This window comes from Miniopterus natalensis, chromosome 15 (genome assembly GCF_054644295.1).
Source record: "Miniopterus natalensis isolate mMinNat1 chromosome 15, mMinNat1.hap1, whole genome shotgun sequence".
NCBI classification, from domain to species: Eukaryota; Metazoa; Chordata; class Mammalia; order Chiroptera; family Miniopteridae; genus Miniopterus; species Miniopterus natalensis.
Window position 1 is genome coordinate 13,471,561 of NC_142095.1, and position 26,446 is coordinate 13,498,006.

Genomic DNA, 26,446 nt, shown 5'->3' on the forward strand with positions numbered 1-26,446 from the left:
GAATATTACGGTTCACTGGAGTAACTTAAGTCTGTGAAAAGCCTGGAGTCATAACAGTATTCAACAACAAAAAAGTAAAAGGTATACAAAAAGCTAATTACAACACAAAAGGGCATATTCTTAGAAATATTTTTTAATAAGTAGGTTAGAGATTATATATATTATATATATGGATGTTCTATAGACATATATATAGATGTTCTGGTAGTTTTATTTGATGTACATTTTAACATATATATACACCTATTGATTCTCAGTAAGTGAAAAGGAAAGGTTACAGTGAATCTTAAGTCAAATAACTCAAGAAAAGTTAAAGATTTTTCTTAATGGGCCAAAGAAGTGATCCTCTCCTCTGGCCATATGTAATAACCGGTAGAGGGTCCAGTTGTGTTGGAAGCTGATGCATGAAGCAAAGCAGCTGACCAGACTCCTCCTTTCATCCTCTAGATGAAGAAATTTCCCGATGTGTTTTATTAAAAAAATACTGAGAAACCAAGGTATCACGAAGTCAAGGCTCACCGCCTGGGACTAGGATTTGATGGACATGGAAGCTCTCAGGGGCTCTCCCTGCTGTGAGTATAAGAAAAGGGCTTCCCAACAATTCGTTGGCACAGCAACTGAACCTTGATTCTTAAGAAAAATTCAGGCCAGTAAACATCAGCCCAGGACTGACTCAGTTTTGAAGAGATCCACGAAGTTCCCATATGCCAACCAAAAAATCAAGTGGCTGATAACCCCAAATCTGTAAACTCATTTCTTTTTCTTTCGAGTCTGGCAAGATGACTGTAACTCTAGGAAAGTGTAAACACCGAGAATTATTTTTAAAAAAACAGGGAAGTGATAATACAAATTTATCAATAATGAAGACATAAATCAAACCCATAGCATAAATACTTCTTAATCCATTAAATGTAGGTATAATACATTTCGAATTCCATTGTGATTACCTGTGTGTGTGTGTGTGTGTGTGTGCGTGCTCACACAGGTGCCTGCAGCCCGCTTTGAAAGTGTGTGAAGCTTTTAAATGAAATTGGTAGAGATTTTATTGAAATATTTAAAACAGTTTATTTATTTAAATTTGTAATCAGATTTAAATAACTAAAATGATTTGATTCATAAAGTACGTTTTATTAGGGCAGACGTAGCATTTTAATGTTTCGTGAAAAAAATAGTAATTAATGAGATTTAAAATGTGGGCATGAAAAGGTATCAAGAGTAGTAGTGTTTTTCCCTGTATACGAGGTCCTTGGTCATTTAAGATCCTAATACAATATTATTCTCGATTTTTTTCCTGATAGTCTTATCCTAATCTTGCATAAAATATGGATAAGCCCACCCTCCAAGACTTTAGGAAAGGGCGAGAAAAGAGACAAGGCAGACCCCGGCACATACTATAATTTCAGTCACATCTCTGATATCATAAACATCGAAGTCCTTACAGAGAACCCCACAAAATAAATATGTCTCTTTGTGTGCCCTTCTCCCAACAACAATAAAAATAAATTAGGTGTTTCATTCCTCTAACAAAGATTAGGGCACATCTTCTTACTTTACGGCGTTGACATGCTCAACATTTATCTTTGAAAGCCGTAGTGGGTCAGTCTGACACGCTGTTCTAGAGCATCGTAACTTGAACTTGGAGAATTTTCAAAGGTGAAATCTCGTTTACAAAACTGCCCTGCCAGAAAAAGCCGGCCTCTTGTATAACAGCCCTGATCGATGCCTTAGCTACTCCACACCACATTCAATACTCCTACCCAAATGTCCCCGCACAACAAAGGCTGGCAGACAGCGTCTTAGAGCCTCTGGAAATGGAATTTGACAGAGCCACCGGGTAGGCAGGCCCAATCAATGTTAATTGAAGCAGAAGTGGTTCCAAGGCAAACAGGAGTCCTTGCGAGGTGAAAGTGGGCTTTAGGGTCCCCGCTCTCTCCTCTTCCCATCACTCCCTTTATATTTAATTACTTGTTCTAGCTGCTAAATTGTAATTTGATTTGCCATCAGGTGATTCTGGCCCGGGTCTCACAGGTTTGGTGAGTCTTTCATTTAAAGGAAAAATATCTCATAAGGTGTGGAGAGGCCTGTTTCATAGGAAGGAAGTTGCTCCCTGGTACATGGGTCTCCAATTTATAAGGTCTCCTTTCCAGTTCCTCACACAGCGGAGGTTTCAGCAGAAGAACAAGCTGGGAAACGGCTTAGTCCCGAATGACACTAGGCCATTGTTATTTCTATAACTGACCAGCACCAGCATGTTTCATTCATTTGGGCTCCCCCCAGAAGTGGATGCTAAGACAGGAATTTGTACGCAAATTAACTACTTACTGGGGAGGGGCTCCCAGGAAACGCTGGTTGAGAAGCGTGGATGTGAGACAAGATGGAAAGGCAGCCAACAAAAATGGGTTAAACTGGTTCCCACCAGGGGCCACTGGAGTGTCACCTCCCCGGGGAACTCAGAACAGTGTAGAGCACGCCCCACTGGGATGAGGGAGCTGGGGCATTTATATACCAGCTTTCTCCAGTCTTGGGCCAGGGCTGGTCTCAGTGGGGAGGGGAATAAAAACCCAGCGCTTTGGAGCTGGGATGCGCACAGCCAGAGAAAGGCCTGAGTATGGACAAGGCACCAACTGTACCTGGTACATTCTGCTGGCAAATACGTGGCTGCTTTAAACTCCTGGGGCCCTGCAAACAGATACACAAGAACACCACCTTCTGCATAAGCTGTTCCTGGGAAGTGGGAAGAGGTTATTTTCCTCCCACATGAATAATGTTTTTCTTTTGAAAAAGACTTTAGGAACTGAGGTTAGAGGTAGCATCATTTTACTCAAGAATCTGACTGTTTTGCCTTTAGTCAGTGCTTTCTCATTTACCCGAGATGGCTCTTGGGCTCAACATTGGCATCCAGTTAGTACTTTCCCTTCCCCTGGATATGATGCACTGGAACCTCAGAATGCCAAAGAGAAGCAGAATTCTGCATGAGGTAGGCTGAACCTGGACCCATTTCAGAAGTATATATTTTACATTTTAAAAAATGCTAATTTTTAAAATTAAAACCTTTACTTTTCATGTTGACTTGCTACTAGTTGGAATACATTTGCCAAGAGCTTAGACAATAATTGTGACAATCAGGGAGGGGATATAAGTAATTTCCAAAGGCGAGGTTCAAAGTCAGAAGCCAGAAAAGCAGACAGGGACCATGGGGAAACTGCTGAGCGCAGTGGGGTCAGGAAGACCTAGTGCATCCCAGCTATGACTCCCACCAACTGGAGGGGCTGGCCCAATTACCTAGCCATTTTATGCCCCAGTTTCTCACCCAGGTAATGGGACTTAAGAGTACCTACCTCATGTGGTTGTTGTAACAGTTAAATGAGCCAGTGCTTGTAAAGTGCTTTGCCCAGTGATACGCATATGCTAAGTTCTTAATAACTGTTACTTGCTACTGTATTATTATTACCATTTTAATGACTGCAAGGTAGAAAGTAGAAAATATCTCTACTCTGCATGGCTTGAAGTCCAGGATTAATATCTGTGGGACTACAATCCATCCCATGGCAACCAGAGAACAACCACTTCAGACGCCACCCAACATGCAAGGAATTACCTTAGCTCTTGTCTTTGCTTCGCATTTTGTTTATACTGAAATCTCAGGTGTGATGGGGGAGGGTGCTGGGGTTTTCTCAAAAGTGCTTTCTACTAAAATGGCAAATACAGTCTGCCAAGGCCTGAGATGGGACCAATTCTTCCCCACGGTGAATGAGATGAGACCTCTTTGTCAGAATTTAGAGAGAGACTCACCTGCCCTTTGATAGCATAGACCCAAGGTTGCAAACAGGTGGGAAAGATGGTCCTCATACATCTGTGTGCGTGGTAAATTTCCCTTCCTGTAAAAGCCATCGTGTCACCTCTGTGAAGGAGATAAAACACCTGCCCAATCCCAGAGAGGGAGAAATGAAGGTATTCAGCTACATGCTCAAGGTAGGGAATGGCAGATTCTCTTCTTCTGACTTTTATACCCTGACTTGTCACCTATTTTCCTAATGGCTTTATGCAAGGAGGCCTGAGGAGCTACTCAGCCATTATTCAGTGTTCTCAATCAAAACCCAACTATAAGGAATTAAAGTGTTCTTTCAATTTTTTATTAACAAATAAAATAACCACCATTTATTGAGTGCTGCCATACCCAATGTGTTTACAATGTATGAAGTACCAGCCATGGGATGTCCTTTACGGGCACTTATCACCATAACTATAGGAAGTGTCATTATCCCCATTCTGGACACTGAGGTTCAGCGAGTTTGTGGCTTGTCCTAGAGTCTCAGGGAAATGAGTGGGGACTGCAGAAGTAGAGAACAGTGGCAGATGGTAGCCCCTTGGCCTAACAGGGTTATGCCATGACTAGAGATTTCTAGAGTTGACTGATATGAAGAGTAGAGAAGCTGACCACGCATACTGCCCCATGTGCAGACAACTATGAGGTCTAGTGACACCTTTGACAGAGTAATAAGGTGACACCCGGCTGAGACCTTTGGCATGTCAACCACTTGTAGGTCTGCCCTGGACTTTCTTACAAAGCCACTGAGGAAGGACACAGTGTTGCAGGAAACGGACAGAGACCTTGTTGCTGAGTCAACTTAAGGCGTTTTATTGCAAGGCAGGCACAGTTACAGAACGCAGGTCGGAAAGGCCACAATTTCCATAAACAGAGAAGCATGCCTTATTCTCTAGCTCCTCCAAAACGGGCAGATCCACAGACAGGCCTGAGCAACACTGGGGACTGGGGACGAGGTCCGCTGATCTCCAGTTCCTGCTTTGCCTCAGAGAAGGGTATTTTGAAATAATCCACTTACTGTTGCTTAGCTTACAGTCAGGGTATTTGGAGCCATTTCTGATGTGTACAATTTCTCCCCCGTTCTAGCTGCAGGATCAGACAGGAATTAAATTTCAACCTATTAGGTTTGTGTTTCTTTGTAGCGCAACATATATATCAAGTAGTGTGCAGGCACCCCTGGTATAATATATGTTTGATTATATTTCAAATCCAAGCGATACCACACTGAGATCGCTTCAGTAGCTAAGCAAATGTGATTCAGGACATTACCTGAATCCAAACTTAAAAAAAAAAAAAAGAAAGCGAGAAAGAAAAATGTATTTTTAATCTAAGGATCAGTACTACACAAATCAAACCACGCAGCCCCATTTACTAGGGAACCCGGGACTGCAATGCACAAAATCCCCAGTGACAGAATTTGTTCATAAACAAGGCTTATGTCAGCAACAGAACTATACTTTCTAAAGCAATTCTCTTCTTACAGTTCCCAGGGCGAAGAGAACAAAAAGAAAAGACAGGGAGGGGAAAAAAAAGAAAAAGTAGAAAGCCAGCCCATCGAAACCCAGCACCGTGCATTATGCAGATAAAGGCAAAGCGAAAACAGTCCCATGGAGAACCACAGCTCAGGGAGCTTCATCTGAGGGGATGCTGGGCTTGAGTCCCACGCGAGGTGCCTCTTGGTTCCTGCTGCTGGGTTTCCGTCCTGGGGACCAGCAGCATCTTCCTCACTGTCCTTCAGCAGTTCCCCAGGACACCTAGAAGGCGGTCTGTCCTCTGGCCAAAACAATCAGAGCCTGTGAAAGGACACATAGGAGAAAGCCCATCAGTCCTGGGCCCAAACCATCCGACAGCTAAAGGTCGATGGAGTCAAGGGCAGAGGGAAGAGCGATGTTTCCTCACCTCCTCCAGGATGGCTTCCTTCCTCCTCTCCAGAACGGTGGCCTTATATGTTGGAGCAGCTGGAGGCTTGGACTCTTTGAGACCTTGCAGTGAGCTCCTTGGGGTAGCCATCACCTTTCAGTCCATGATATCTCTGTTGACAAGAACGTAAAATAAATACCCCTGTGGCACTGGTCTATGGAATCTTGAGGAGAAAGAGACACAAAAGAGCAAGAGACACATAGAAAGAGCGGAGGGAGGACAAGAGGGAATAAAAGTTAGAAAGGATACTCTACCTGCCACCTTTCCCTGGAAGTCCCCCAGGTGGTCGGATCCTCGATGGGAGGCTTCAGGTGATTTCTAAGACCGCCCAGAGGTCTCAAAGGTCTGAAAGGTCAGGAGGCATCATTCCATTGCCATGTGGGCACCTGAACTCAAAACAGCTCCTTGAGAACCTCAGCCAGCCTCGCCTCAACTTCCCTCAGTGGATCTTGTCACTGAAATACTACAGAGAGCAAAATGCAGTTGGAAATTAGCAGGAGGTCCTTCTTCCTTTGCCCTGGGGCAATGGACAAGGGGTGGGCAAGGGGCTGGGGAAGGAGGGACATCAACAACCACCTGGTCTTCTCCTCAGTGAGTTCAATCTTCAACTTCATACTCTCAGCTTCTCACCAAGTGACAAAGCTCTAAGAAGATTCCTCCAGGCCCACGTTCCATGCCCTTTAGGTCAATCTAGCATTGCTTGTTGACTCTAGAGCATCCTTTGGATCCTGAAGAAAGTGTCTATTCCAGTCAGGCTGCCTAGGGGCAGAAGAGCTCCAGCAAAGGAGCATGACACCTGGCTCCACTTGTGACCCTCCTGTCCCCAAACTCACGGAAACCCAGGGCTACCCCTTTGTCCTTCACAGAACCTGCCTCCCCCAGAACGCAGGGTGGGTAGCCCACCAGTGAAGAACGCAGGCTGAGAATCAGAGGAACTTGGAGGGCTACCAGGAGAGGAGGCAGAGAGAAAAAGGCATTCAAGAGCACGTATCCTAACAAAGCAGTGGCGGAACAAAGGGTGGGGGCTGGTGGGAGTGGTCTCTTCTGGACAAACATAATACAGAGGGCACATTATCTGCCAAGAATTTAAGAGCAATAATAAAACTAAGAGTGAGCCTGTCTTTGACTATGACCATGCACTGGTAACAGGCAGATCCCCCTCCTTGGCTCCTTGCAGGTCACTGCAAATAGTTCACAGTATCTGCACCCTGCCGGAGTCTTTGCTTGTGCTCCTCACTTCTGCCTGGAATCTTCTTGCCCCCATCGCACCTGCCCACATTCCAACCACATTCAAGCTCTCTTTCCAAGGCTACCTCTTCAAAGGAGACTGTCACGACCCTCTCAGCTAGGAGTAATCCCTCTGTCCTCTTAACTCCTAGGGCAGTGCATCTATATTTTTTATTCCTACCTTCTATTTCAATGTGCAAAAGTGCTATCTTCCCTATTGATAGACATCAAGTTGCAGTGAACTGGATTTGGAATAGGGCCGGGGTTAGAATCCCCGCTCTCACCCTGCACTAGCTCTCTGTTGTTGGGCTAGTTTCCAATACTTTTCAAATAAACTACTTGCTTTCAAATCCTTGTCTCAGGGTCATTCCTTGTGAACAACAACTTAGACACTAGGAAACCACCTTTTCTCAGCTCTAGTCACTTCAGTCTTTTCAGAAAATGCTTCAATTTTATGTACATATGGATATGTGTATATATAAATATGTATTCCCAGGCCACGTTAATTGGATTTATAAATAACGAATGATACATGTCTGGCCGACATCTGAGTACTCGTGTGTTTTGCTTTGTGCTGCATCTATCCTGTAAGCTGGTAAGATGTTTAAAGGCCGGGAGGGCATCACCTCCTTCTATAATTCTCCACGACAGACAAGAGGCCATAGAGGTCAGGTCTGTCTGTCCATGGACTTGTCAAAAGTAAGAAAGCGCCTTATATAAGGAAATGGTGATGCTCTTTTCAACCCTTTGAAGGATGAGCCTGGAAGCCCCGAGTGGAAGCTGGTACTGAGACAGGGCACCAAGTTAGGACAGCAGAGTCACATGGCATGGGCTGAGCACCTCCAGACCAACAGGATGGGGGATAATGCACTATCAGCTGTGTGTCCCTGAGCCTGTTTTGGGGTGAGAATCCAGTAAGAGGCAAACTGAGCTAGATGAGCTGGATGGATCAACATCAGGTCCATCTCTGAGAGATCTTTCTGAAAAATCCCGGGCCTTTGCTGAAAATCAGGAGCCATCTCATTTATTAAGCACTTCAAAGTACATCACAGAACTGGGTGCTAATAGGTGAGGGGCCAAAACTGGGAAAGAGGCGGCCCTACCTTGACCCCTTATACCCCTCATGGCTTTGAGGGCTATTAGCAGAGGCAGACAGTGGTGAGTGTTCGTATCTCTGCAACACGCCCACCTTTGCTTTGGGCTCTCATCTCTCTCCAGGGCCCGGGAGACCTTATGCCCTTTCCACTTGCCTATTTTCCTTCGTAAGTAGAATAAAGGCTGGCTTTTCAGACATTCTAGACCTGGAATATTTATTAACTCCTCCCCCAGGATACAAAGATTCTAAACGACCTTCTGAATCAAAGAAAGGTAAAAGGATGCTCTGCGTGATTTCAGAACTGAGTATTGTTGCATTATTTTCTAAGCCTTTCACAACTGACAATCCAGGTAAGGTGGTGATTAAACAGATCACTTACTTCCCCAACTCGGCTGCTAACAGAGTTCACTGTAACAAACTTTTGGCCCTTCCTGGGGAACCCAAGTGCCTCCAGAGCGAATGGCCACTGGGAACTCATGCGTCGACACCTCACAGTGGCTCTGCCAGGCTCCAGGTGTGCAGGGCAGGCCTGCCCACAACACGTAGCCGCCTACCAGTTATGGGATTCTAAAAGAACATTTCTAAGGCTTTATCTAAGCAAATCACACCAACATATGGCTTCACGTAAATCCTTTTGTTCAAGAAAACTTGAATTCTATAACAGTTTTCTAAAAATAATTCTAATTTGAATAGAAAGTCCAGCCCTTAACAAAGCTCAGACTGGTTTGTTGTTTTTTTTGTGTTTTGTTTTTTCCTGTCACATGGGAACTTGAAGAAGCCACAACAATGACAAGCAGATAGAGCAACGGGTAATTCATCCAGAAATGAACTGCAAACGGAATAATATACAGCTGACATACAGCCAGAAAGAAGCCAGAATTAAGAAGGGCTTGAAAGGGACGCACAAGGAAGACCAGAGACCTCTAAGCACCAAATATGAAGACACACTCAGCATCTCTCACGATCTTCCTCTAACTTCTGCCCCCAGCCACATAGAAACACTTCATCTGACAGCCAGATAAATTCACTTTGGAAACAAATAATCAATGAATACATAAATACATTGAAAATAGACAAAGCAGTGGACAGCCAGAACAACAGAGTCTTAGAGGGAAGTTCTAGATAATCTGGTCAATTCCAAAGTATGCTGCGCATTCTTTATGGGAGAAATTCACTGCTAGATGTCTTCTCACATATGAGAAATACAATGCCAACGGAATGCTTAATTAAGTCACTTTCAAAGCTACAGGCTACTGAAAGAACCGTGGCAAAAGAAAAATAGGAGACACATTCCATTGGGGTTATTTACTCTCTGGGTTCTTTGCACGCAGGGTGCCCTTGCAGCATGAAAATGACTTTACATGTTACCGACACAGAGGGAAGACACCTTCGTAAGAGTTCACGCTAAAAATATTCTATATTGTCCCAGATTCTGCTCACGTTTGCACTGAACAGATCATTGGCGATTTAACCTGCAGCAAGTTATATTAGACGTGGCCCCTTGGTAGTCTTATTAATGTCTAAAGCAGCTAAATATTAAAGGTTGGCTTACTTGAAGTCGATTCTAATTCTGCCTAGTCTCCACCCCGAAGGCAGTCTAACATCTCCCCACCTAGTCTCACAGCAATTCTTTTCTTCCTCCCAAAGTCGCTGTCATCCTCGACAGTCCCTGGGTGTTATAAATCAGGAGTGGCCAAGGGGTCATTTATCGCGCGCAGTGTTTTCGCAACGCTGATGGATAGCGCTTCGACGAAGCCTATAAGCTCCTATTTGAATATTTTTTATACACGTGCTTGACTTCAGCAGCCGGAATATAGACTCTGTGAAAGCTGTAACTGTTTCTTACGCGTGTTCCTTTTGTAAGTCTCATAATGCCAAGCAGCGTGCTGGAGATGGAGTTCTGGTGGCTGTAATTTCTAATAAGATAGTGATGCTCACTGCAATAGCAGGCATCCTGCACGCTGTCAAACTTGAACCCGCTCTCTCCCGGGCTCCCAAGGGTGGGACCCAGAGACGTGGCCCTCATGGAGGTGGTGCCAATGAGGGTCCTCCTAGAGGGCTTACCCTCCTAGAGGGTATTTTCTCATCGATTCCTTCTCCACTTTTGCCTGAAACCCAATGGTGGAAGTGAGGTTAAGCAGGAGATATTATTGACGTTGATCCTGCAAAGATTCTGCCAGATCATCACCATGGGGAAAGAGGCCCTGGCATCCTCTGTGGTTGGTCCAAGACTGGCGCAGAGAAGACCTAGGAGTTTCCAGTCCCCTGAACTGAATCCCATTCCTCTTGGCCCTGTGCAGACTTCTGCTCACATGAAATGGGGTTGGGGGGTGAATCTGTCTGTCTTCAGGAATTCTGACAGCGGAGCTTCTTGATTTGCCTGGGAGAGGCACGGAGAAAATAACAGGGAACTCTGCTCAGTACTGAGAGGTACAGGTGATATATAATGGGAATTACCTAGCTAATATAACTTTAGACAATTCTGGGTTTCAGTGGATGTATCTATATGATGGGAATACAGATGACCCTTGAACACCATGGGCTTGAACTGCGTGGATCCACCTGTATGCAGATTTCTTCAAAAATACTTACAGTACCATAAATGTATTTTCCTTATGATTTTCTTAATAACATTTTCTTTTTTTATCTTACTTTATTGTAAGAATATAGTATATAATACATATAACATACAAAATATACGTTAACCAATTACCTAGGTTTTCTGTAAGGCTTGTAGTTAACAGTAGGCTATTAGTAGTTAAGTTTTGGGAGAGTCAAAAGTTATATGCAGACTTTCAACTGTGCTGAGGGTGGGGACCCCTAACCCCTGCACTGCTCAAGGTCCCACTGTACTAAATGTCTTGATTCCATTGAATATCTTGTATTCAGACATGACACTTATGCAATTGTTCTAGAGTCCCCTTAGCTGTAGCCGTAGGTTATTCAGGACAGCCCCCAAGGTGGGTTCAAGGAAGTTTTTGCATCCAAGTCTATACCAGTAAATTTCCAATCTATCAATCGTTCCAAAGCTGTGACCCAGAGGAACCAAGTTCCCAGGCAGGATATGAATATAAACAGAGTTCACATTTGTCTGTGTGTGGTCTACCCAGATGCAAACAGATTACTCAACCAGGGCAAATACATGAGGTGCCAGCAATAAACCCAAATGGTGACAGGACCAATTATGACTCCGCTCGCCTCCCTGATTTTGAAATGTCACTTACACTAGAGAAATGCTCTGTCAGTGAAAACCCTGAAAAAGAGAAACCACACCACTAGGCCTTTCATTCCCATTGACTTCACATGGAGGAAGCCAAACAGAACAACCAACTGGCTGTGCTACGCAGCACACCTTAAATTCCTTGATGTTGGAAATGTCGAAATTTTTAATTGAATCCAGAAGTCACAAACTCGTTTGAACACAAAGGCCCTAGAGGTAACACAGACAAATGAAGAGGGCTGTGTGGGCACTGAGTGAAATGACAGAGCACACGATTCAGTTCCTGTGGTCACTTGCCATGGAGAGATGAGAGCCTGGGGATATTGTATCTTTATGTTTTTTCAAGAGAAGCCAGAAATCTTGATGATTTGAGGGAAGCATCTTAACACTAAAATGTTGGCAACTACAAACTTTTTAAGTTACCGTACATGCAAATAAGACATATCCATGGGCAAGATTTGGCTTGTAAGTTGCCAAATTCCTAGGCTTCTTCTGCAGATAAAAATCATAGATAGGAAAAAGTCCAATTCTAATGGTTTCAGTATAAATAGGATGTAGTCTTGGAGTCGGGAGACTTGTATATTTGTCCTGGATCTGTGATGCTCTTACAGGGAGAAGGAGGGCAAATGGAGCCCATTTCCTTCTGTCTAAAATGGAGCTAGATTGCAAGGCTCTTAGGAGAATTACATTAAAATGAACTAAATACATGAAGAGCACTCAGTGCAATGCCTGGTATGTTACAGCAAATGCACTTTATGTCTCTATGCCCTCAACTGAAAATTTGAGATAGTAATTTTACCTCAAGGGAGCTGTCCTTCGAACCCAGTGAAATAATACAAGCAAGGGGCTTAGCACAGTGCCCGACATAGAGTAAGTGCTAAGTGTTTGTTGTTATTTTTATTATTTGTAACCAAGAACCGCATTTTTAAATCCTAATTTTACCAATGTGGACACAGAGATCCAGAGAAAAGGCAGTGTAGTCAGGGCTCTGCTAGTGGGTAGCAAAGCCAGAGTCAAGAAACAGGCTTCCTGACATCTGACCAGTAAACTTTTCCATGAAGCTCTAGTTTCTACTCAGCTCTTGGTTCACAAATTGCCCTTTCTCTGTATTAGGTTCACCAACATATTCAAAATAAACCAATAGGCTGCTGTTATTTTTGTTGTTGCTGTTGATGACTGATGAAGTTGATATGGCTGTCTTTACCTATTGATAAAGGAGAAGGGATATAGGGACAAACTAACAGATTTTCTCTATTACATAAAATCCAAAGGATAGCTTCTACTTTTCAATAGAACCCAAAGAATCAACTAGTTTTCTTTAACATAAATTCTTACTGTACAAAGTGACCTGCACTCTGATTCATTATATAAAATAAGAATTTTATTCTCTTTTCTTATGACAGTCCTGAAACCAACAGCCTCATCATGATCACAAACAGTAGTAAGTTTGATGTCTGCATGAAAAGAATGTTATTCTACTTAATAGACAAACAAGACAATCCCAAGCCACTGTTTGGGTAAACAGGGCTTATGTGTATCAACACTGTCAAGGTAAAACACTCAGGAATCCAGCATTATCGTCTATGAAAGCCAAAGTGCATAAAGTGTTTGGGATTCCAGGCAAGAGACGGTATTGTAAAGAATCAACAAAACTGATAGTTCTCAAAACATGAAGTTCCCTTTCAACGTAGACCTGAAAATAGAGCCCGATTTGTTATAATTGGATCATCGCCTGCTTTTTCTCATTTGTGTGCACTCCATTTCCTCTACTCTCACCTATTCGTCACATCCTGTCTCCTATTAGAACCTAATGATCTAAAATCTTCCCTTCTCTCTCAAGTTCACATTCACATTCATGACCACCATGTTGAGATCCATCTACTCAGAAAGTCTATGCTAAGCACGCACAGTGTCCCCATCTAACCAGGATCTTGGAAGACCCATAGAGAGTCTTGGCCCTTCTTTCAGAGTTGCCTCCCTCTGCTTGTTTTCTCACATTTCCCATATTTCTTATTTGTTTAAAGACTTTATAAATATTAATGGGGGTCAGGCACTGACCCGATCCATTAAGGCCTATTCGTTCAACAGATGGTAACCTTGAGTTGCCATTTTTATTTTTATCTAGGTAGGTCCTTAGCTTTAAAACTGCAGAAATAATAATAATTATACATTTTAAAGTCCTCAAGTCTTGCCTCAAATCATGTTCTCTACCTACTTGCCCCTTGTTCCAACAGACAGGGTTAATCTCTCCTTCCTAATATGCTCTGCCTCACCATAATTTGTTGTTACTAGTATTAAGTATGTATTCATTTAACCCCTTGATAACATTTTACCCTTGAGAAAAGGGACCAAGTATTATTGTTGGCATTTGGAAACATTTCCCCTAGTAAACACCTAGTAGAATGGCCTGTACTTAGTAGGCATCCTTATAATAACTTGTTAAATTGAATTACGGCCCGAATTCATATCTGACCATCATTTTAAAACATTTCAACCTTTTAAGATTCTTCTGAGTGCTCTTACAGGAGAAAGTGCAAATGGATTCATTACTATGCTTGACAAAGTGAAAAGCCCCAGTTGGATCTGCCTTGCCCTTCTAGCTTGGTACACAACTGGAATATGAAGCTGGTTGGGCATCACATCCATCTAGGCTGGCAGATCTATCAGGGTCCTGTTGGAGATATTAACATATGAGCTGGTTAGAGTGGGATTTATGCATTTCCACCATAGGTAATGGAGACGAAAAGGAACCTGTCAAATCACAGGGCCTATTTGTCTGCCCAAGGAGGGTATTCAATTAAAGTGATTATTTATATATGTTCTGTAGAGTTTTAAAGACTTCATTCTTCATATCCCCTTGGAAATCTGGCAAGAGACAAAGAATATATCCATTTTTTGCAGGCAAAGCAGAGAGGAACTCAATGAAGAATCCAGGTTCCTGGGAGATGGAAGTTCTGTCCCCTGAGCTCAGACAATAGAAAGCTTAGGCCACAGATTTCAAGATAAAGATTCTTTGGCAAGTGTATATGTTCCTAATGAGAACGTAAGAGCTAATTATAACAACGTTTACTGTCACTTTATAGGCATGACTTTACAAAATGAGGCTATTTATTTCTTCCTAAACACTGTGTACAATTCAGATAGTTGCAAGTTGAGCTGCAGTGACTTAACAGTGGTTGGTTTCATGGGCTAAAACATATTCTAAATAGCACAGTGATTCTACTTAGGTAAATTTTTTAAAATAAAATATACCTGTTTATTAAAACAATCACCTTTTTTTATATATAGTCAAACAATACACAGAGCAAGAACAAAAGAAATTCAAATACCTACATACAATTAGGTGCCATGCTTACAAACCTAGTCCTGTTGTCAGTTATCACCTACTCTAAGCATGATCATAAATACAAATTTGATTAGGCTTCATGCTATGCTGTTTCTCAGATGTGTGTGTGTGTGTGCGTGTGCACGCACACGCGCTTTGGGTTGAGCTCTTTGCTCAAAATCATTTATCCAGCATTATGAGCACCTAAACTCCATGTGGCCTTTCTTCATATTTAAGTTTTCACTTTATCTAACAATGTAACTAACAGAAAAATGCATCACTCCTGCCTGGTAGATAGCTTAGCACAGAATACGCCCTCTTTCCCTTTCCAAGTTTCCTGGTTTCTCTTCACAAGGGATGAAACAGGCAGCCTACAGACATGGCAAATTTTGTGAACCCTCTTATCATTGATTCCTAATTCGGAGAAGAGTTTTACAATGATATTAAGGAGCCACTCTGTGTATTACTCTAAGGTTTATTCCACAACTTTCCATAGCTGCTGCCCTGATTAGCTCAACTACATACAGCTCGCAGACTCTACACTATTTTAAAAGGACTTGGAATTATTTAAATACCAAGCTATTTCAGATCTTTCCCTTTAGAAACATGTGAATAAAATATTTTCTTTATGCACACATACCGCATGCAGAAACACACACAGTATTTAAGTGCCTAAGGGGGCTGCACTATATTAAATACTTTGACATTTGTTTTTTCCTAGGAGTTTATAATAAAATAGGCAATACTGACTCAGACAGACATGTGGGCATTCAGCAAACACTGCCTACATCATTAAACTGTGGAGGGACAGTGAAATGTCTGTCCCATAATACAGCCCAAGGGCTTTTGAGGTGAGGAACAAATATAGGTTATAAAACCGAGGAAAACAGTCCAGTATCTAGTGACACCATGTCCAGTAGACTAACGATGCTGGGAAGCCAGAAGTTCTTAGCTCATCAGACCAAAGCAAATAGGACCATGCCAACATGGCTTGGGAAATTACAAAGAAAAATGGCTGAAACAAGGCAAGAGATAATTAAAAAGGGAAATTCTGATAATACCCTCATAAAGATCCAAATGAATATAACAGGAATGGATTTTCAAATGACCACACTAACCCAGTGGCTGCACAGAGAGCTCTCTGATGAGCTTATATTTTCAAAGGGTGAGTACAAAGCCAGAAAAACAAGTTGTGCAATGTGAGGGGTGCACACATTGAAAGGCTTGAGCAGAGAAAGAACCACAGATGTTTTTAGAAAAATATAAAGAACCCTAAGTGCCTTTTTCTTCTAGGTCTTCTTTTAAGCTCAAGAACTTTCTTCTTTGGTTTCTGTAATGATCTAGAAAAGGAGTTAAGAGGTATAGGTGGACAAAATGAGTAATTGGGTGGATATCTTTGCAGATTCCCCCTGAAGATTAAAAGAGAAAGGAGAGATGCCAGGTATCCAGAGAGAAATGAATATCTTGCTTTTCAAAATGAGAGGATAAGCAGTGAGGAAAAAAAACAGGCTCCAGAAACTGGTGAGACTGATATCAAGCCTTAATTAAATTCTAATGTGCTTACTACATAAACTGTGGCTGCGTCAATAGAAGAAATGATTACCAAGAATTAATATTCGTTTACCTGGATAGGGTTGGCCAACCTGGTTGATTCAGGGAAGTACCATGGACATGAAATAACAAGCTCAGCAGGAGATTTTACTGTTTCAAGACATCCTTCTAGAGAACATGGAGCAATGACTAAGAGTGAGATGGCTTAACAGCTGGTGGAAAAAATATTCCAAAAGCGTTGATTAATGACTCCGGGTCAATGTGGAAGAAAATCTGTATGAGTTGCAGAAAGCTTTTATCATTTCAATGACATATATCAATGTCAGGTACAACAGGAGAAATCTGGCTTAACAGAAGCTCATCTAAATAAGACTTTTGCCAGCCACAAGGTCAAAAGAATGCACGAATAATATGCTTGCCAAAAGAGCATAGGAAATCTTAGGCTCTACTATAAAGGCATAGAGTCTAGGAGGTGGGCAAGGTGAGGAGGGGTCAGGGAGGTGTTGGCAAGCCCATTCCATGACTTTGTGCTAATAAAAATAAAAAATAAAAAATAGAAGCCCTTTCTCTGTGAAGACACAGACCTGAGCCAGGGCATGGATCTTGGTGGGTGGCATGCAGGCTAGAATTTAGCTTCCCCATGCCACCTCTATCAGGCGCTGCAAAGCAAAATTGCATGACTGTATGGCGGCCTTGGAAATAACCTGCTATCCTCTGCATTTTGCTCCAAACTGAGTATTCCTTTTTAAGAGATACTTTCAAAGTGGAATGCTTTCAAAGATGACTAGAACAGCAATTAGTCTGGAAGTAAATCATATGAGAAAGGATTTAAAAACCAGGTAAAGCCAAAGCTTGATAAGACATTACTCGGGAGACCATGATAGGAGACTTCAACTATTTGAAAGGAAGGGGATTAGACTTATTCCGGGGAGATCCAGAAGGTCAAATGAGGGCTGGCGAGTGGACTCGCAATGCCCTGCAGATGGTGAGTGTTCCAGCCGTGTGTCAAATCAAGTCAGTTATGACAAGACGTATTTTTCACTTTAGTTAAAGGGATATTTTCTGTAAATATGGCAATTCAAAATGGGATGGTACCTTTTGAAAATAAATTCCTCATAAGCAGAGAGTTCTACCAGTCAAGAATTTTATAAAAGAGCCCCCATTAAGCAAAGGTCGAATTAGAAAAAGTCTTCCAAGACTCCACAAAATTTCATAGCGCACAGTGTTTGACCATGTTCACAAAAGGGATCATAGGAGATACAAACGTAAGTGAAGAATTTTCTTCCTTGCAGCAGTTCACAGTTCAGTAATGAAGACAGATATGTGCACAACCATGATGCTACGCTATAAACAATTATTTTCCAAATGCAACCAGTACACAGGATAAGCCTGTACAACAGAAACCACATATCTTACTTTTATCAGCACCTGAAAGAATTGGAGCTCGAGCCATCCAATAATTTGCCTGGCATGTTTTATTCTCTTGTCTTTAAATATTTAGCCCCAGAAGGAATACTAAGAACTTATTTATTCACACCTTCCCACTAAAGTTTATTTTATTCTTAGGGATCAGAAAACAGACCTGAACACAACTCTCATTCATGTCTGAATCTTACTGAAATCAGAATTATCGTCCATGTGTCCTAGGGGGTCCACGCATCTGGTTTACCCGGAAGGGTCCTGGCTTGTGCCTGCTGTCACAGCATCATGCTAACACCACTCCCTTCACTCTCAAAAGTGCCCAGTTTGAACTATAAATTAGCCGGCCACCCTGATGCTATCAGACTTTTATATGCCCTATGCTCTGCTTTGTGGAATAAAAAGAAAGCATAAAGACCACTGACTAATTTTAAGTTGAACAAGACTACTTGATGTGTGATCACTAACACTAAATACCTTTACTGCGAAGCAGATTAGAATAGTTACCCAAACAAAATACAAAAATCTATGGAAGTGTGGAGGAAGAAGATACCAACTGACTAAGAAAAAGCTCCTTTGAGAAAAAGAAAATTTCCTTAAAGTTGAGCAATAGGTGAAAATTTCAGTGACTGGAAGGGGCATTCCAACTAGAATATGGAAATATCTTTACACGTATGTATGTTCATTCATCATGTATTCACCTAACAAATAAGAATATAAGTAAAATTGGTTCAAGGAATACTATATTATGTCGGCAATAAAACAGGGAAAGGGAAACGCTAGGTTATTCAGACATTCCTACATCAACATTCCTTTTCGGTTTCTAGCAACAGAAATGGAAATGGAAGGAAAATAAGAGTAAGTGGGTTTTCCAAGGTATTTTACATATTATTGTTAGCCAATGTGATTCAGTATAACCATCTTAAATGGTAATGGGTTGTGCCTCTGTGGTTTTCTTCATTCAAGTAGATTTTTTCTCTTTCTCCTGCCTAGGGATTTATGATATAACAGGCTGTAATAGGCAAGATAAAAGCATTCATCATGCAGGCTTAAGGTGGGAAAGTAAATTTAACTTGGTGAGCTTGATATATAAATATTGGCCTTCTTGGGAACACACAGAGCGTATTTACTTGAGTGTAAAATCCAGGCTATATACCATGTCCAACAAATGTCTCCGGTCTGTGGTTCAAGGGAAGGGTCTTTCAGTGCTTTAGGTTATGCAGACCGCTGAGAAAAATACTGGGTGTGGGAGAAAGAGACTATGAATTCTGCTGCTTCCCAGCTTCTACTCTATGACTGCATTTTAATAGCTGTCCATTTTATCTCTATATTTATACTTAAAGGACAATGCAAATTAACCCAGCCACCTAGAAAGTTGAAGGTGGATCTACTCTTGATAGATTTATTCACAAAGATGGTTGGAATGTCCCTAAAAATGACAGGGCAAATGAAAATGGCATTGTATGAGATTTAATGCCATGTCTAGACATCGTTCATAAGCCACCATCCGTATCATGTGCTAAAAAGGCTTTGGGTGGTAAATTCGGGGATTGCCACCAAAGGGGGCTCACTGAGGTTGTGTATCAGTCAATACAGAGAAATATTGTCAGGCTGATCAGTCAAATGACTTCACTTGTGCTCATTTTTAGCAAGTGATTCAAACATTCTTTAGATAAGGCTGAGAGTTAGACTGAGAAATTTGGAAATGTAGCTACACATCCCTATGCTTAAAGTTCTCAGTGGATATGTTCCGCTGGTATAATTTAAAATATCTTAGGATACTAGACATTTTATTTTAAAATATTTAAAATTGGGGGGAGGGCTGTGTACATAAAAACAACTCTTATCAGAGGTGGTGGTTTAAGTGGAGCCATCACCGATATTGAAAGGTTTTGCTAAAGCAGAAGCCATCTCACCCAGCCTCAGCCAGGATAACTTCAGTTAAATACAAGTAATATTCAAAAGTCAAGTTATCAAGGAGTGCTGTATTATATCTCTTTTTTTCTGAACATCTTTAAAACAAGATGTTTTATCCTGTTATAAAGCTATATCCTGTTACTAGAGATAATTTGGTTCAGATGATTCAGTCAACAATGTTGAGTGCCTATAACATGATCGCTTCTAGGTGTTGGAGACGAAAAGTTAAGTAAACCACGGCCCCTGCTTTTAATAAGCTTATCATCTTCTAATTTAGGGTATGAGACTATTATAAAGGCAAAGAGATGGACTCAGATGCTTAATTTTCAATTTGTCCAACTGCTTCAACTATATACAAATATATATACTGGATGAGGAAAATTATAGTAGTGGAATTGCCCTTAAAGGAGCTCAGAAGCTGGAATCTGGATTATGGGGAGATATGTACAGATAGAAACAAGACAAGACAGTACTTCAGGAGTACCAGGAACACAAGTTTTAGTTCAGTTGATGGTTAGTCAAGGTGGTCTCCAAGCTGGTCAGGGAAGGCTTTGGAGAAAGGGCTTAATAGTACATTAGATACAGCATTCTAGGAGGTTTGAGTGGGAAAATCACAGCAAAGAAATCCATGAAAAAAAATTTTTTTTACTGATTTTAGAGAGAGGAAGGGAGAGGGAGAGAGAGATAGAAGCATCAATGATCAGCTGCCTCCTGCACGCCCCCTACTGGCGATCAAGCATGCAACCCAGGCATGTGCCCTGACTGGGAATTGAACCTTGACCTCCTGGTTCATGGGTCGATGCTCAGCCACTGAGACAAGCCGGCCAGGCCATGCAATTTTTTAGAGATTGAAGTAGGGCAGAAAAAGCAATGAGACAGATGCTACAGTTCAGTTAATAAACAAAGGACTTGAATGATAAGGTCAAAAGCATATATATATGTTGGCCTTACAGTAAACTAGCCAGAGGATGGGAAAACAATCCAAAGATCAGTGTATTTGTAGCCTTTCAATGGAAATTTCCAATTTACAAAGTCAGGTCATTCAGAGTTGACATGGTTGACCCATTCTCATTGGGTGATAATGCTAAACAGAAGACAGTTACTCTGTGAAATGTACCCATACTAAAAATACTACACATACATGCCAAGGGGTGAGGCTACAGTTACCAAGGGGGTCTGATCATAAATTTTTGATTCTGTGTTGGAAAATAAAATCCTACCTGTCTTGAAAAGAGAATTTGTGCATGCAATTAACTCACTATACACTGACTTGTCACCCCAAGTAGATTAGTTTTTTCCATCAATTTTAAGTACATTAGAGCTTTCCAGCAGCAAAATATAGCCTGTGTTACAAAAGACATCATTAGTCATGTGTATTAAGCCATAAAATGTCAAAAACGATTCTAACATTCTATTAAATGGGTTAGAAGTCTGGGAAGTCCCATAAGTGTCACTTTGTTTATTAATAACAGTAAAGGATAGTGGTGGTGGGGGTGGACATAGAAAAAAGACATAACCCTGTAAATTATAACTATACCTGTGTATTACCTTCAGGGTTTGAAGGTATCACCCCAGGTGACAATTATGATGGGCATACACACTAAGCTTTGGGTATAGGCTGATAACTGACTCCAAAATAAGATTAGCTGGATGGGTTCGGAAAACCCTCTGGCTTTAAAATACATTGATCTTATAACTGTTCCTATACAGATAATGATATACAAAATAAATAATGTGTTCAACTGACATTTAGAGAAGACAATTTCCATTCCAGATTTCTTATTTGGGAATCTCCTGATTGCATTTAAAAGCCTGAGAAAGCGTTCTGTAGCTCCAACTGTTCACTCATTTTTTTAATCCTCACTCGAGTGATATGTTCATTGATTTTAGAGAGAGAGAAGAAGGGAGAGACAGAGACAGAGACACAGAGAAGAAGAGAAACATTGATAGGCTACCTCTTGGAGGGACCCCGCCCCCCTCCAGGGATCAAACCGGCAACCGTTTGGTTTACAGGACAATGCTCCAACCAATTGAGCCATCCGGCAGGTCCCAGCCAATCACTCTTCCAAAATACCCAGGTATAAATAAAGCTAATAGCTTCACTGTCTTTACAATAATGGGATTAACTCTTTGCTGGCATCACAACAGGTCAAAAAACAATCTCCATTATCTGCCAGATATGAACAGTTCAACAAATGCTCTGGGCAGTTGGTTTTTCTTAATGTGGCGAGTGTACAAGATTATTTGAGACAACCACTGACCTTTGCCAGAATCCTCCCAGCACAAACCTGCCCCGAGACTGACAAACCAATGAGGTGCAGCTATTGCCAATTCAAGGTGCTGGGGGGCTAGGGGAGCCCGGCAGCTTTACAGTGGGTCTTTCCGTCTGGGGGCAGGCGCTTATCAGAATCCACGTCATCAAGTCCATGCACATGCCAGCTGCTTTTCTGTGCCTTCTCTAATATTGTCACTTCTTTTTTTTTTTTTAAATATATCTTTATTGATTTCAGAGAGGAAAGGAGAGGGAGAGAGAGAGAGATAGAAACATCAATGATGAGAGAGTCATTGATCGAGCCCGCAACCTGGGCATGTGCCCTGACCGGGAATCGAACCCTAATCGCCTGGATCCTAGGTTGACGCTCAACCACTGAGCCACGCCCGGCCGGGCATATTGTCACTTCTTTAAAGGGCAAAATGTCCCACACCGTCTGTGTGCCAAACAGTTCACCAAAACAACTACTGCTTGCCAGGAAAAACAAACAAAAAACTGTTTCCTAAAGTAAAAAATTTTTAATCCGTTTTCTACTGAAATAATATTGCAAAGATAAAAAGAGTAGGAATTAGATTATTCTGGTCACTCTAAATCTCACTTCTGAAAGTTTTTCTAAAAAGGCATTCTTTCTTCACAATTAATGAGCTGGGACGAGTTATGCTATTTTCTTCATTGTACCTAGAAGACCAACCCACCATCCAGAACAATCTGTGATCCTAACAGTGGGGTCAGCATTCTGAGCTGTAGAGAAGGGTTTCCAGCGGGTGCCTCACTGTTGCCTGCCCAGCAGACCCTCTCTGCACCCCTTGCTATTCAGGCACAGTCATTAACTCACCCGACCACAGGCTCCGAACAATTAATTGGCTCTCTTACCATCACCCTGCCCTCTTATTCTCTCCCCTCTCTTAAGTCTTACAGCCTTCTCTACACTCTATACTTTTAGGAGAAAACCCTAAAAAACTATTTTTTGTTATTGATTTTTCCAATCATTTGACTAATACTCAACATTTAAATAAAATGTTAAAAATGAAAAGTGCATCTCCCTATCTTCGTCTTTGCCGCCCTCCCCTCCCCCAGAATTTGCCATTGTAAGGGTTCATTTCATTATAGCAATAAGCCTATACAACACCAGCATCTCTTATGGGGTACGATCTATTAAACCATCTTTACATTGCTGGAAATAAGAGAGCAAGTCACCATGTTACCCAATCAAATAAATTCCAACGCCAACACTAAACGCATCACTGTCCAAATTAAGATCATCTGTGTAACATGTGACTTACTAGGATATCACTTGTGCAGAAATTCCTTCTAGGACCTTAGTCCATTTTCTAATTTATCCTGGACACCATTATAGGGCCTTGGAGATCCAACGAGTCCAAATGAATTCAGGGACTCCTATTGATCTGACTAAACTTAGTCAAACTTATAATGTGAATTAATGATAATGCTCTAAGTTCCACGGCTACTGTACTTCAGGCATAGTCATTAACTCATCCTACAATAGGCTCAGAAACAATTAACTGACCAAACTCATCAAACTCAAACTTTGACTCTTCAGGGAAGTAGGGGGCCAAGGAGTTGGTGAGCCAGATTTGTCAAGTTTGCATTCCCAAGATCAGCTGTGTACCTGGTCCAGTCTCTTCTGAATCCAGACAATTCTAAAATGCTTCGAATTCTCTGACAATTGCTTCCCTCCCAGTGCTCCAGCAGCAGATGAGACACACACATATATTTAGATGATCAATTTGTGAGAAGTGATTGCCTAATTTACCCTTGTCCATTTATGTGCAACAACAACATTATGAAACTACTCTCTCGCCCATCCATCCAACCTCTATTACCTGAAGTGTAATTGTTATTTCACTGAGGAATCACAACCAGGTTATCTGTTCCATACGTTGTTGCTTCAGCAGTGTGAGGCATGCACCCAAATTCTTTTTATTTTGGAGGAAAAAGGAGGAGATGGGGAGGCAACCAACATTTACTGAAATGTCTTTTAAGGCCAAGTACTCTGCAGCATATTCTAATCACATCATAAAATTTATAATCAAACCTAACTCACTAACTCATTCAACCATCCATTCAATACATCTTTATGGAGTATCTCTGATGTACCAGGTGTTATGCTCAGTGCTAGAGATAAAGCAGTGAACACCACAGCAGTAGGAGGAAATGCATCTCTTAGAAGATACACGGGAAGGCAGTATCACTATCCCCATTTTTCAGACAAGGAAACAAGGCTCAAAGAGCTGACACGACTTGTCTAAGTCATAAGCTTTCAAGGCACCATAAGTTTCAGAGCCAGAATCCAGACCACCCAGGCCTTTTTGATTGTAAAACTCAACACCTTTTTGCTACTAGACTCCTTCCCCTTCGTTTAGCCATTTTTACTCAGAATATTTTTATTGATTTTTAGAGAGAAAGGGAGAGAGAGAAATGCCATTGTGAAAGCAAAACATCGGTGGGCTGCCTCCCTCACGCCCCCTCCCCCCTCCAGGGATCAAGCCAGCAACCCGGGCATGTGCCCTGACCAGGAATCAAACCAGCAACCCTTCGGTGCATGGGAGGACGCCCAACCAACCGAGTCACACCGGCCAGGGCCAGAATATGCATTTTTAACAATCCTCAAGTGATTTGTGTGCACGTTAAAGTTTGCATAGGTATAGGCCAAGAAGCTCTTTGGTGAAGTAGAGGAACAAAGAATTAACACGTTTTACTAAAACTATACCCAAAAGGGCTGTAATTCCACCAGTGTGGTCTGTATTTTGAGATAAAAGATGTGGGCTGAGCCTTCAAGTTTATAAACTAACTTGATAAATAGTTTATGCACTTACACTCAAAGAAAAAAGACAAGAAACACAATCCAAGTTGCACTAAGAGCCTTAGAACACATAACAAATCCTGCAAAGTGCTGATTTCAATATACCAGTTTGCAGAGAGTCTTTAGGAAATGCCAGACTTATACCACTTCTGTTCTTGTTCAGGTAAATCCGCTTAATTAGAATGACCTCAGATTCCCTCAAAGCTGCACAGCTACTATATTTTCTTCAAGACACAGTTAACTACCATTTCCTCAGGCATTCACTCATCAAATTTTTGAAAGCCTCTTACAGTTGAAGAAAGGTCACCTATAGGAAGCATGGGCTTCTGAAAGATATCAGTCATTTGCAAAACATCTCTGCAGGAGTTTTTTCCTACCCCCTGGCCAGTGACCTCTCTCCATCTCACTTCTCAGGAGCTGACCCACTAGATACTGGTTAGTGCCCTGCTGCCTTGGTTAGTGCTAGTTTCTCAGCTTTAATCATGACAGATGCCTTCTGATTGCTAACCTGGATCTCTGTGTGGCCTTTCCTTTAACTTTGCAATGTTCTAGTACGTTTCTGTATTCACTTACAACTTCAGATCTACAAACAGTTAACCAACCAGCAACAAGAAAACCCTCCTGAATGCTTTCTGAACCTTGGTCTTAAGACATGGCTTCCTCCACCTTCAATGTCAGAAGTCATCAATAAACTCTAAATTATCACATCTAATAACCACATTTGGCAGGTTACAGCATTTTAAAGCTTTATTTTTCCATCAAAATTCCTTCCACAGAACCCCCAGGGCTCTTTTCTAGGATGTGAGTATGAGTCACTCTTGGGAAAACCAGAAAACAAAGATTGCAAAACGCCTTCACTATTAAGTTCAAAAGCCACTCTTCAAAATAAACAAACCATTTGCACAGATGAGCAGGAAAAGAGGAAGGAGAGGAGCTGTGTAAACAGGAGAGAAGTGTGATGCCACAAACCAGTATCACCCCTAGAGCAAGTACCATCCCAGGGGAGGAGCTGGGGCTGTGAGAGCACACCACCATCCAGGCATAGTTTCACCGATGCCAATGAGGACACGGACTCACAGTGGGCAACACAGTGTCTGTGGGTGTCCCGTCAAGGATGACACTTGTCTGTGTCCTGTGACTTTGCCCCTGACCCCATCTGTCCCAACCCATATAGACAATGCCTTGTTTAATGATAAGACACTCATCAAGTCCTGGAGACAGAGGAGTCCTTGAATACCTGGAGGAGCAGATGGAAGCATGATTAGAAAATCCCCACGCCTGGCCAGGTAAAACTAGATGGACCCAACAAGATGCCCTTTTAAACAGGACATACTGGAATTCACAACCAGTTTTATTTTCTCAGATTGATTGCTCGTAAACATAAGTTTACCAGCCACTAATCCTCTCTAAAGTATTCCAGCTCCCTTATCTATCTTTATAAGCCAAATAATCACACTTCTCCCATTGGTGGCTCCTTCTAAAGCACTGGTTGCTTTAATTCCTCTTGCCCTACAAACCTCTGCCCAGGGCTTCAATCCAAGGTCTTCCACTACCTGCTTACCGCCTACAAGGCCCTTTCTTCTTGAACTTTCCCTTTGCTGATAGGCCACTATTTCTCTAAATTCTTCATTCCTTGGTTTTCCATTCCAATGTCTCTCCTTTATTTTTGTTTCCACAGTGGTGCTTGATTGATTTAAAGGTGAAATTTGAACAATTTAAGCTGCAGATCAAAAGGACCAAGCAAGTAGATGGATAAACAAACATGAATCTGACACTGAATAAGCTCACACTTTGGGAACAGACCTCAATTGTACCAACCACATGTAAAATTCAACCAGTATAAGATGGA

The 26,446-nt window shown here is 41.8% G+C and overlaps 1 protein-coding gene across 4 annotated transcripts in view; it reads right to left on the reverse strand.

The window, feature by feature from the left end:
• Positions 1–5,129: 5,129 nt before the first annotated feature.
• Positions 5,130–26,446, reverse strand: part of LOC107526375 (uncharacterized) — a 126,417-nt gene continuing 105,100 nt past the window's right edge. For 2 of the 4 annotated variants that reach the window (XR_015715697.1, XR_001602157.2), the window contains exons 2-3: positions 6,001–6,209; positions 5,786–5,858 (exon numbers count right to left, since the gene is read on the reverse strand). Coding sequence is in view for 1 of the 4 variants with exons in the window: in XM_087824906.1 (XP_087681032.1) it covers positions 5,769–5,858 (90 nt within the window). In the remaining 3 variants the exon portion in view is untranslated. Of the gene's footprint in view, positions 5,620–5,725; positions 5,859–6,000; positions 6,210–6,322; positions 6,875–26,446 lie in introns of those variants that run through there. The other 2 variants (XR_001602156.2, XM_087824906.1) reach the window with 2 other exon arrangements.